This window comes from Chiloscyllium plagiosum, chromosome 23 (genome assembly GCF_004010195.1).
Source record: "Chiloscyllium plagiosum isolate BGI_BamShark_2017 chromosome 23, ASM401019v2, whole genome shotgun sequence".
NCBI lineage: Eukaryota > Metazoa > Chordata > Chondrichthyes > Orectolobiformes > Hemiscylliidae > Chiloscyllium > Chiloscyllium plagiosum.
The window spans coordinates 22776761-22790162 of record NC_057732.1 but is presented as its reverse complement, the minus strand read 5'-3'; the positions used below and the strand labels follow the sequence as shown (position 1 = coordinate 22790162).

General features: G+C 39.4%; 1 protein-coding gene across 2 annotated transcripts in view; it reads right to left on the bottom strand.

Moving 5' to 3' along the window:
• LOC122561696 (chemokine-like protein TAFA-5) overlaps nucleotides 1-13402 on the bottom strand; it is a 695903-nt gene that overhangs the window by 367526 nt on the left and 314975 nt on the right. For both annotated transcript variants that reach the window (XM_043713713.1, XM_043713714.1), the window contains exon 2: nucleotides 1875-2024. In XM_043713713.1, the coding sequence (XP_043569648.1) occupies nucleotides 1875-2024 (150 nt within the window). The remainder of the gene's footprint in view (nucleotides 1-1874; nucleotides 2025-13402) is intronic.

Below are 13402 nucleotides of genomic sequence, written 5' to 3'. Positions count from 1 at the left end.
GAGTGATATTATCCACTGAGTAGCTAATTCACATAAGCAGTTTGTAATCTGGCTACAAGCAGAAACCACTGGAAATAGAATGTAATTGCAGTCTGTCGACAGGCAATCAACCACAACCAGACAGCCACTGGAAGTCTGTATGTACCCCCAGTTAACATCAAATCATAACCAGCCATCACTAGTGATTAGTTGCCTGAAACCTGCCTGCAGTCAGATAAGACCACAATCCACTCAGCCACCAGAAGTCACAACTAACAATGCGCTATCTAAACTCAATTAGTTTACACACAACAGAAGCCAGAACGCAGCCAAACATGAGGCAAACATCAGGTTTCATCAATCCACAAACAGCAGCTTGCCAACCCAAAACCAAGCAGCCATCAGAAATCAGTCTGCAGTCATACCCACCCACGGTTAGGGCAGGAGACAGGCGATCAGAATTCAATGCAGGAGGAATCAGGAGGGAGAGATGCAGGAAGTCAATAGAGTCAGAAGTGTCAGAGATGAGTAGACAGAAATGCTAAATTCTGCAGTGGTGGCAATGAGAGGTTGGGTAGAGAAGATGGGAGAAGAGGTTAAAAAAACCCCAAGAATCTGCAATAGGAAATGCAACATCAGTGAAGTCAGCTGATTCAGCTTTCAGAGATAATGGGGACTGCAGATGCTGGAGAAATCAGAGTTGATAAAGTGTGGCACTAGAAAAGGCACAGCAGGTTAGGCAGCATCCGAGGAGCAAGACAGTTCATGTTTTGGGCCGGTCCTGAAGAAAGGTCCTGCCCAAAACATCAACTCTCTTGCTCCTCGGATGCTGCCTGACCTGCTGTGCCTTTTCAAGCGCCATGATTTATCAGCTGACTCAGCTCTTCCAATAAGTTTCTGAGCTACTGTTGGTATGGGATGTTGGTGTTTCTCTGCTGTGTGACATGTTCCTATTAATTATTAGAACTGAGTAGAAAAATTGTGATGGGTTGAACAGTCTTCTTCTGTGCTTTCTGTTTCTATCATTATAACTTGATACCAAGAATTCAATGAAAGTCAAACCAAGCAATCTACAGGTGTTGCTGCTAATTCCCCTAGCAAAACTTTATCACAGACAAGAAAATGAATGAAGCAAAGTATGGTTCCTGCTACATCTGTGTATAAATATTTCAAATTACACCTTCTACCCTCGATTACTTCACTGTGCAAGACCTCCAATACATAAAATAGAATGACATGCTAAATATTATCTGTGTAGCCAGTGATTAATCATGTGGGGCTTTGAACAATATCACTGTGTGGTGATTTTTTGCAGCATTATTGATATTTCTATTTGCTACAATTTCTTTCTAATGGCCTCCACATCTTCAAAATTCAACAAAGCAACTTCTGTGTTTCAACTTTCATTTTAAATTAAGTGCAGCAATAAATGGATTTCATGAAAGAAAATGTATTGAATAAAACACAAATAAGTGAAGCAACCCTAACAGAATCAGTGTAACCTCCTTTAATGTCATTAATGATGAAGAGCAACCTGTCCAAATAGCAGAAATCATTCAGTCATAAAATGTAACATGTCTTTTAAAATGCAAAAAGCTAGATGAGGATGCTGGCTATAATGGTGTATGAAGATATGGCCTTCACCTGCCAAGGATGACTTCAGTGCATCTGACAGAAAAGGTACTCTTGATCGGTTATCATAGCCAATCCCACACAGGGAAAATGACAACAGATCTCCAACCCAAAATAATTTCTACTAATCATAGCAGAAATAATTGCCATTTCTGAGTGGACTAAAGCTTGGAAGTATTAAGTATCATCCAGTTGTTCTTCAAGTTGAAAGGGAACCAATGGGAAACAAATTAAAGTTTCAAATATATGCATTAGATTCTTACCATCCACACAGGCCGGCTTTGCTCTCGTTGTGCCAGCAATCTGCCCTTTTTTACACGCACACCTTGCAGTTTGTCTGGCTATAGTCCTTCGCGGTTGACTACTATCTTTATCCAGTGTAACTATCTCACAAGTACCAGCAGCAAGCTGACCTGAAAGAGATTACAGACACTTGGTATTAATAGGTGAGTTGCATGAAAGCAGTCAACAGAATCACATGCACATACAAGGCAAAGCAGGTGGTCAGAAATGTATTTAAATTGTATCCGGATACAATGCATACCTGGTCTCCCTATGCCAAATATCCCAAAGCTCTAACATATTGTTATCATGTTTCTATAATGAAAGAGATTCTGAGCATTTGCACCATACCATATAATTTCTCAGTAATTAAATCCATTGAGTTTGGAAAGGAAAGAGTCATATCCAGTGGGTTTTAAATAAGATGGCTTTGGGTAATAAAAGCAGATTGAAAAGTTTGACGATGTCACATTTACATAAAAATAACACTTACAATGAATATTTCTCACATCAGAAGTAAAGGATTTGCATTAATTCTCTTTGGAAAGTTGTTAGAATCTGGACATTCAACTTGAAAAGAGGGAAAAGGCTATTTCTATAATAATGTCAACATGAAATTAGATAGACACTTGCAGATGAAGAACGTATAGGTTACAGCCAAAAGTGGGGCTGTAGAACTAAGCAGTTTGCTCTTTCAAAGACCTTCTGTTCTATATCTATGTTCAATCATACAAAGAGGATCTCTCAATCTGGTTTGCACCAATAGGCAATCTACAATTATTTCAAATTATACCATGTATCTCTGAGCACATCACTGCAGTACCTTGTCTACAGAAAATAGAGCAATATGTTACATGTTATTTATCTGTGCACCCCTTGACTAATGGTGTGAAGTCTTGAACAATATCTCTGTGGTTATTTATTGCAGCATTATTGATATTTCCATCCAACACCTTTTTTTTTTCTAATGTAGTACATGTAGTGTTCAAAATTCAACAAACCAGTTTCTGTGTTTTTACTTTGATTGTAAAGCCAAGTGCACCAAGGAATAGATTTCTGGATTGCCTCAAGGATAAATCCTTTACTCATTTCTCCTCCTGAGTCACTTTTGCCAAGTATTGACATCACCTCAGCCATAGTTTCAGCTTTTGCTACCTCTCTTCAATGTTGCACCACTTATTCACTCTTGGATGAGTCATAGTTCTTTTTAATGAAACACTGTAAAGACTCAAACTATTGTATTTGGTTCCATTACATACTAAATACCCTTGCCAATCACTGTGATGTTCTTTTTAACCAGTATCTCCATTTGAACTGCGGTATATGCAATTTCAGCATCCAATGCACTTCTGAACTAAAGTTCCAATCTTTTATCTATTATGAAGATCATTTAATTACACCTTTGTAAACTGCCTGTTTCTGTCCTCCCTCATGTTTTATATCACTGAAAATCCCAACTATCCCATTCTTACCTTCAGAATTGGCTATTCGTTGTTTTCATGGTCAGCTTCCTGTTCTCCACTCTCTGTAAACATTAGTTCATCAAAAATGTTGCATTTACATACTCTAACCCCTTTGATGGCTCACTGCTATTGACTCTTGGTCCACAAATATCTCAAAATATTCATCTTTAATTCTAAATCTGCTGATAGTTTCAACATTTTGTTGAAAGAGTTTACTTTCTCCATAATCGCTTCTTGGAAAACAGTCCCAACTCCACAATGTTCTCTATTCCTGTGATTCTTGTACATCTCCATACCTCTGTCTCTCTATTTGTATCTCAAAACTTCACCTCTCAAGGTCCCTCTTGTTCTGTAAGATTCTCCATTAAACATAAATGTTTGAAAAGCATCAATGCTGAGAAGGAAATTGGGAAGTGGGAATTATTGGATTGGCTCCTCTCCTTGCCCAAGAACTGATCAGAATCAATGGCGAGGCCATGTATGGGGCTGCAGGGGGATTGAGGGTGGGGTTGGGGGTTGGGGGCAGTTGTCACTTTCCTCACTGCCCCAAAGCCCTTCCTTTTGACGTATGGGGGAACACCACAGGAGTGTTTCAGTACCAGTTCTATCTGCTGATACCCTGGTGTTAATTCTGAGGATAGGACACAATCTCAGCCCAGTTGCTGGTTTGAATGCATGCAGAATTTTTGGGTTCCAATGGAATTTAATAGGAAATATTCTGGGTAGAGGCTTATTGAGTCTGAGCAACATAGGCTACAGCGAGGCATGTGACTGAGTCAGATGACAAGTGTGAGGATATTGGGAGAAACTCATGCCATCTCTATTGTTTTTTTATAAGTAGTATGGCAGCAATGAGTTGCCAGTGAAGGGGATTATTGCTTGTTACATGCTTGGTCAACAGCTTCGCTAATATTCAGTCCCTCAAACTCTCCAAAAAAGCTTGCCGTCAGGAAAATCCAATATCTCAGGGCACGATCTATGGGTACTTGCCACATGCATCCCACATCCACAGACGCTGGTGTATCCCAACACGTGCCAGCCTCTAAGAAGCTTCATGGCACATGTCCGATTGACTTACAGGATACTTCTGACTTTCCATCTTCACCTTGAGCTGCACCAGCAGTTACCATGGTTATGTTGCATCAAGGACACTTTCTGGTCAGGGATGTGCACCTAGCTTAATGCCTGAATGAAGTTGCTTCTCCAGGCTACTCACTTGCTGTCATCCTGCCCACCCACTCTGTGGTTACCTGAATGCTCAAAGCATCCATGCCTTTCATTGCCTTGCCTTTTTGCAATTTGCCTACTCAGTCAGAGATACTAAGCTCACATTACTGCTCTCTTACCATGCCTTTCAGTACGGACACAAAAGTCAGGAAGCTTGTTGTGATTATCAGTAACTTGACGTCAAGTGAAAGGGATAGCCCTGTACACCAAGTCAACTGCAGCCTCTGATAGCAATCTAGTGCCTGCATGGTGCAGTCAGAGTCAAGGTCTTCACCACATGAGGGGTGAGGAATTGAAAGTCAGGCCACCAGTCATTTTGAAACTTTCTGCGCTAATGTAGGCTGTTTTCCTGCGGGAATGAGAGAGAGGCAGATATTACGAGATGGTGGCACAGCTGTTTGTGTTGGTACAGATCAGTCTCGAGTGAGTGAGTAGGCAGCATGGAGGGCAAGCAATGTTAGTGATGTTGGTGTTTGGATAGTAGTGAGTGAGAGATGATACTGAATGTGATAGTGAGAGTGGTAGAGCGTGAACCTTGTTCGGAGCTGGGTGCAGTAGCAGAGATAGAGTGAGTATGAGGTATTGGAGAGAAAGTGGTTGCATTTACAACACTAGAGTATAGTAGGTCATTGACCTCCTTCCTACAGACAGTTGAGACTGTACCCACCTGGGTGGCAACTTCAGACCCAGCCGACATGGCCCAATGTCATGTCTCCACGACTGGTCGTAGGATGGAGGAAGCACTATGTCAGCACCACATCATTCAGCAGGACTACAAGGACCCTCCTCACAGCGAGGGGCACTGATTCCCACACCCCACCTCATCTGTCCTGTCTCGGGCAAATTTCAGCAATTGTGCAGGGCTGCTCTGGATTCTCAGTGCTCTGTGGGCACACTTTGGGCTTTTCAAGATGGTGCAGGTGGATTAGTTGCTGGTTTTCCAATAGGTATCTACTGACTGACAAATTGTTCCTTGACTGGCGGGTGGTAAGATTGGATGGAAATTGAATGTAAGAGATGCCATAGGGATGTGGTAAGCAATAAATGAGGCAAGGTTGTCAAGATACAGTGAGAGAACTCTGACAAACCCTCAGAAAAAACACAATGCAACTTGTACTTAACCAAAAACAATCATCTTTCTAAATTTTTTTTTAAACAAGGGCTTTATATTTGTTTCAAATTATTCATTTTGGTCTATCAGATTGTCGATGTTTTCAGATTAACCTGCTTTGGCAATGGCTATTACGAATCAATAAACTCCATTTAAGCTACTATTATTAAGCCAGAATAACAAACCTCCCAGATAGTCCCTAATACATTATTAATTACTTAAAACTTTTAGCATTTCATTAATTGTTCATCACATGCAAAGTGTGCACGCTAATACAATAATTAAGGAACTGGTTAAGAGTGATGTATGAAGTGCAAATATGTTTAAAATGTACCACTGACATAAGTTGCTTTTCATGCCCGATCTAATTTGTTTAGAGACTCAACTTCGCACTAGGGGGCAAAGAATGCTCATTTTCAGAAAATGACATGAGCCTTTAATTACCAAACCTGCAGGATACTGTTCAGAGTGTGCCACATATGTATAGCATTTTAAGAAAGAAAAAAAATGTGTATACTTTTAAATGCAACATATATCAGGATCTCACAGACCTGCTGAAGCAGTTGCAGAAGTCTCAGTGGCAGCATTATTAAAATTACTACTATTACTTATGCAGCACTTATCAACATCAAGAGGGTAGTCAGTATGTTATGAATGGACATTCTGCGCATATGAATTTTACAATTAGTGTTATGAATGAAGGATTTGCATCCATTTAGTCCCTTATCATCTTTCTTAGAAATATCCCACAAAGTCATTCATGTACAATGAATCACTTTGAAATTGCAGTCATTACCTTTATGTTGCCAAAGAGGATAGTCATTTTAAAGCATCACTCTGAAATCCTTGCTGCTGTCAGCAAACAAAGGTGATGGAAATACTTATAAAATGTCACATGGGAAGAGTTGGAGAGTGGGAGAAAAAGGATAATTCTTTGAAAAAAAATCAGTGTACAGGAATGACAGGCTGAGTGGCCTCCTTCTATACTGCATTATTCTGTTGTTCTAGTAAATAGTGGCCTCTGATCTGTAATATTTCACTGAACTGATGGAACAAGTAGATATATTCTTGTTCCATGTGAAAAACAACATTTCTGAAACGGAAGCACACACTCTCTACTACATTCAAGTGCTAATAAAGATTACTAATTCAAGAACTGGAGTGAAATTTGAGTAGAATCCTGGGCCAGAATTGAATTCTCATTCCTGTACTAAGTTTGGTTGTGGAGAGGACATTTCATCAGGTAGTATACTGAGTTCTCACTCCACCATGATTAAGTCCACACTAATCATCAAGTGGGAAACTGTTCCTGATATGAACCCAGCAGTGAGCAGGTAACATGGTGTGTTTGCTTTTGGGGTCCTCGGAATTATCCTTTATTGAGGAGCCAGGTTTCAAGAAGCTGGGGGAAGGGGGTGTTAGTTAAAGAGAGATACACTCTACTTTTACTATATCTGATAGCGCAGGTTGGATTTTAACTTATTGTTAAACATAAGTCACAACATGGAAGTTTCAGCAATACAATATTTCCTCAAAGCTGGACTAAAAAATTAGATGAGACCAAGAGCTCAGGCGCTGGCATAAGGTTAAAACCCAAAACCTTTTGACTTTAAAGCAACTTTCCAATTGTGTGAAATGTTTTTCCACTTTAAAATTAAAAGATAATAATGCAAAAGGGCAGAATTTTGCTCTCAAACCTTGCATCAAACATTCTTTAGAGCCGCACATGGCATCGGCCAGATGTATTCTCAAAGCTCCACTACATTACCATGTCGATGTACTTCAGCAACTTACTGCTCCTACGTGTCAGTTACATTTACCACACTTTTTGGCCTTTTGGCCTCTGAGCCAATAGAGTACCAATTAGTGGAGACTTTGAGGTCAGTTTATGCTGTGGGCTCACGGCCATTGGGAACTGGGTTGTTGACTTTCCAATGTCATTTCTTTTCAAAGTTTAAACAGTCATTCAAGAGAAAATTTTTATTCTATATCTCTGGTCTGGATTCAGACCTAAATCCCAGAGGTGAAAATATTGCTTTGTGGTCCACTGAGCTGCCCAATTCTTTTGCACATCCCATATTCACAGGTACACTTCAGGTTCCTATACATTATTTAAGAGAATATTGCAAGAAAATGGTTTATTAAAAACAAGTCCATGATAACTTCAATCATACGAGTGAATAAACAACTTGGATTATTAAATGCCCTTCATAAAAGTGTTTCATATCTAATGATAATCTTACCACATGCAAATATTGTTGCAGTGTAGGTAAACAAAACAGTTATATTATACATTGTAAAACCATACAAACAGAAATTAAGTAAATTACTTGGAAATCTGTTATTAAGATTCACTAATATAAATTCTTAGATGATTGTGATAACAAAAACGCTGAGCAGGACTAAGCTACTCATAGTCATTTGTATATATCACTAGAAATTCATTTCTTTTCAGTAAAATTGAATAGATGATGGAACACTTCAATTTCTCTAAGTTATGAGGCAAATCTGGCAAAGGTACAATCTGTTAATACAAACTTAAACAAACAGTAGGAACACAATAAACTCACAGAATCATATGTAAAGACAATATTACACTTAACTAAACCCACAGATTGTTCCTAATGCAGTACATACATTTCAGTTACCTTTGCGATCAATTTAGCTCATTTGTACGTGTAGGTAAACAGCAAGCGAGACAAAGAAGAGCCAGTGAATGTGATCTACTTACATTTCTAGAGGCCTTTCGTAAGGTGCTACATGGGAGGCTGCAAAATAAAATAAGAGCCCATGGTGTTAGGGGCAAGGTAATGGCATGGATAGAGGATTGGTTCACCAGCAAAAGGCAACTAGTGAGGATAAAGGGACCTTTATCGGGATGACAGCCGGTGATTAGTGGAGTTTTGCAGGGGACAGAGGAGGTTCACAAGAATGAGCCCGGGAATGAAGAGCTTGTCATATGAGCCTGTCTATCTTCATCTTAAGTACACTCAATGCTTCGGCCTCCACATCCTTATGTGACACTGACTTCAACAGATTGACCGCCCTCTGGCTGAAGACATTTCTCCTCATCTCAATTCTAAAAGGTCATCCCTTTCACATGGATTTCTTGAAATCTGCTCCAATCTGTGTTCAGGTGACCACTGCAGCCATTTCAAGTGCATATTTTTCTTTTCATTTTTTAAAGAGCATTTTAGTATGTGTAAGCATTAAGTACAACAGTCGAATGAAAAGTTAAAATTTAATCATATTTTTACCACTGCCTTTTACCAAGGTCTCCCTTCACTCTGAAGCTATGCTGTTGGATCCTAGTCTCCACATCCTCTCTATCCAGGCTGTCAGTATTCTGCAAGTTTCAATTTGATTCCCCCCTCATTCTTCAAAACTCTGTCAAGTAGAGAACCAGTCTCTTCAAGCATTTCTCATAGGACATTCCTGGGGTCATTCTTGCGAACCTCCTTTGCCCTCCTCCAAGTCCACAATATCCTTCCTTAAGCCTAAAATAGCTCTCAATATTCCAAATGTGGTCTGACCAGAGCCAACTATTCACTGAGAATTGAAATATATCTTGAGATTCTGCTGAGCATACCATGATACAACAGTGATCTTAGTTTAAGGTTCTAACACATCAAGGACAATAAGGATTTCATAACTGTGTAATCTTTATTTTCCCTGCCTGTGCCAAATTTGAAACTTAATATTTGTAATTGTACAGATATTTTATGTTATATTTCCTTGTTTCCCCTCTTAAAATTAGCTCCTCTTTCTTCTACTCAAGACAATGTTGATAATTGGCTCCTTGATTATCCAGTAAACAACATTTTAATAAAATATTGTAGCTGCAGCGAAAAAAGGATAAATATATTAGTTGCAATGAACCCAGAAGGAGTTAAAAAGACAGCAGTCAATTCCTCCGCATCACCTAATAAATTATAGGTTTGCTGGTGAGCCTGACATCGGTGGTGGGCAAGTTGTTGGAGGGAATCCTCAGGGACAGGATTAACGTGTATTTGGAAAGGCAAGGACTGATTAGGGATAACCAGCATAGCTTTATATATGGGAAATCATGTCTCACAAACTTGATTGAGATTTTTGAAGAAGTAACAAGGAGGATTGATGAGGGCAGAGCAGTGGACGTAATCTATATGGACTTCTGTAAGGCGTTTGACAAGGTTCCTCATGGTAAACTGGTTAGTAAGGTTAGATTTCATGGACTACAGGGAGAACTAGCCATTTGGATACAGAACTGGCTCAAAGGTAGAAGACAGTAGGATGTGGTGAAGTGTTGTTTTTCAGACCAGAGGCCTGAGGCCATTTATATAAATGATTTGGATGTTAACATAGGAGGTATAGTTAGTAAGTTTGCAGATGACATCAAAATTGGCGGTGTGGTGGACAGCGAAGAAGGTTACCTCAAATTACAATGGGATCTTGATCAGATGGGCCAATGGGCTGAGAAGTGGCCGATGGAGTTTAATTTAGATAAATGTGAGGTGCTGCATTTTGGAAAGGCAAATCTTAGCAGGACTTATACACTTAATGGTAAGGTCCTAGGGAGTGTTGCTAAACAAAGAGACCTTGGAGTGCAGGTTCATAGTTCCTTGAAAGTAGATTTGCAGGTGAATAGGATAGTGAAGAAGGCGTTTAATATGCTTTCCTTTGTTGGTCAGAACATTGAATATCAGAGTTGGGAGATCATGTTGCGGCTGTACAGGACATTGATTCGGCCACTTTTGGAATATTGTGTGCAATTCTGGTCTCCCACGTATTGAAAGGATGTTGTGAAACTTGAAAGGGTCCAGAAAAGATTTACAAGGCTGTTGGCAGGGTTGGAGGATTTGAGCTTTTGGGAGAGGCTGAATAGAGTGGGGCTGTTTTCCCTGGAGTGTTGGAGGCTGAGGGGTGACCTTATAGAGGTTTATAAATTCATGAGGGACATGGATAAGATAAATAGACAAGATAGTTTTCCTGGGATGGGCGAATCCAGAACTAGAGGGCATAAGTTTAGGGTGATCGGGGAAAGATATAAAAGGGACCAAAGGGGCAACCTTGTCACTCAACCTTGTCAACCTTGTCATACATTGCAATTATGGAATGAGCTGGCAGAGGAACTGGTGGAGTCTAGTAAAATTACATCATTTAAAAGGCATCTGGATGAGTATATGAATAGGAGAGGTTTAGATGGATATGGGCCAAGTTCTGGCAAATGGGATGAGATTAGGTTGGGATATTTGTCGGCATGCATGAGTTGGACCCAAGGATCTGTTTCTGTACTGCATATCTCTGTGACTCTATGCCATTTGTGGCACTTTTTTTTCATTTGATAAGCAGCACATAGCCACTAAATCCTGGAAATGGTCACTCTTTTTTTTATAAATTTTGAAGTAGAAATCATATTACATGCCTGGAGTGTTTCAAATATTTTATGCCTTTCTATGGAAAAAAGTGTAATTGAGCTATGTTTCTGAGATTAGACGTGTCTTAAAAGCTCAACATTGATATTTTATAAATGCTCATTTATTATGTCTGTAAGTAATAAAAAAAAGTGATGAGGCATACAGATATTACCATACTTGAATGAAACAGATGATGCGAAAGAATTAATCGCGGTCTGGCTTTGCTTTCTTTCTAACTTCTAAGCAGCCATGTGGAGCCATTATATAATGGGACATGGAAGAAGAAAGAACAAACAGTAAAACTAACCTGGAATGTGACATTGTGAAATATAAATCAGTATTCTCATATATAAACCTTTCATTAATCAATCGACTTGAATTACCTAACTATCCTCAGACATGAGCATGAAACCAAAAACGTACTCATTTCAAAACTTAAGGCTCCCATTTACACATTTCACAACATAGCCCTAAGGTTGCAGACAGGATTATGAAAGTCACCGAGCAAAGCTTTGAGTGGAGCAAAATATGGTTTCATTTATTTCACATTGTGGTCACTGTGTGAAGTTCCTGATACAATGCAAGTTACACTGGCATCAATCAGTTTTGATTATTATCCAGAAACAATGACAGATCACGACCTTCCTATAGGCTCCTGAAGGGTAGTTACTTGCATTCTGAGCAATTTTTTAAAAAATGAAATAAAGGTAAAATTCTGCAGTTGCTGGAAATCTGAAATAAGTATAGAGAATGCTGGAGAAATTCAGCAGGTCGAGCAATACCTGTGGAAAGAGAAACAGAGTTTACATTTCAAATCTGAAACATTAATCCGCTGCTCTCCCCACAGATGCTGTCAGACCTGCTGAGTTTCTCCAGCATTCTTTGTGATTGTTATATAAAACATAGATTGAGACTAATAACCTGTTGGTTGGCTTGAGGACAAGAATGGACTCGAGCACTTGAGTGTAAGGTCCAGAGGAGGTGAAGGGTCATGGCAATATTGCTAGACTGTTAATTCAAAGGGATCCAAGTAATGTTCTGGGGACCTTGGTTCAAATCCTGCCACAGCAGATAATGGAATTTGAATTCAACAAAAAAACTGGAATTAATGATAACCGTGGAACCACTGACAGGCAGCACCCATCTAGATCGCTGATGTCCTTTAGGGAAGGCAAATGCCATCTTTCACAGGTCTGGGCCTACATGTGATTCCAAATCCACAGCAATGTGATGCCCTGTGGGCAGTAAGGGATGGTCAATGCTTATTGGCCTAGTCAGTGATGCTCACAACCTGCGAAATAATTAAAAAAAAACATTCAAAAACTGCTCTTTAGGCATGGCATCCCATTTTATTAAACAAATTAACACCCAAAAACTCTGACTTGGCTTGCAATGAAATGCTCAAATTTTAAGGCAATATTTTAAGTATTTTTTTTTCCACAGTTCACATCATATCAATGAAATGCTAAAGCACATTGGTTGCCTTGGATTCCTTGCTGTGAAGTTTGCTGGAAATTAATTAATTCTAGAAACACAAATTTGTGGCAGAAGCATTGTTGTGAGAAGTGTAGGAGTACACTGGTCAAAAATTCCCACATGTACTTTGTGAGATTTTAGTTACATGAAAAAGCAAGAAAATATATCTTGTGGAGCAAATATTGAATTTTAAGTTCATCTTGTTGTGTAAAGAACTCACAAGAGATAACATTAACATGTCATGATTAACACCATCAACAAACTTTTTCTTCAAAACAAGATTTCTTTAGCTTTCTACAGCACTGTGGAATATAGCACAATGGATATATTTTTACATTTAGTGACTTGTACATGTAAGATTGAAGTAGAGCTTGAAGCAGAGATTTTCTCACTGCCTACCTATTGATAGAGTGCTTTTACTGATTTCTTAAGTACCAACAGCCTCAAAATAGCCACACTGTGATTTTGAACAAAGCAATGAATCAATAGCAGACACTCCAAACCACCATATCCATATAAGATATCCAAAAAACAGAAAGATGGAAGGAAGTGTTGTTAAGAATTACCTCAACCATTTAATCAAGTCATGGCTGATCTGGTCATAACCTCAAATCCAACATTCCAGACTAACCACTTGCTTAGAACATAGAACATAGAAGAATACAGCGCAGTACAGGCCCTTCGGCCCTCGATGTTGCGCCGATCCAAGCCCACCTAACCTACATTAGCCCACTATCCTCCATATGCCTATCCAATGCCCGCTTAAATGCCCATAATGAGGGAGAGTCCACCACTGCTACTGGCAGGGCATTCCATGAACTCACGACTCACTGAGT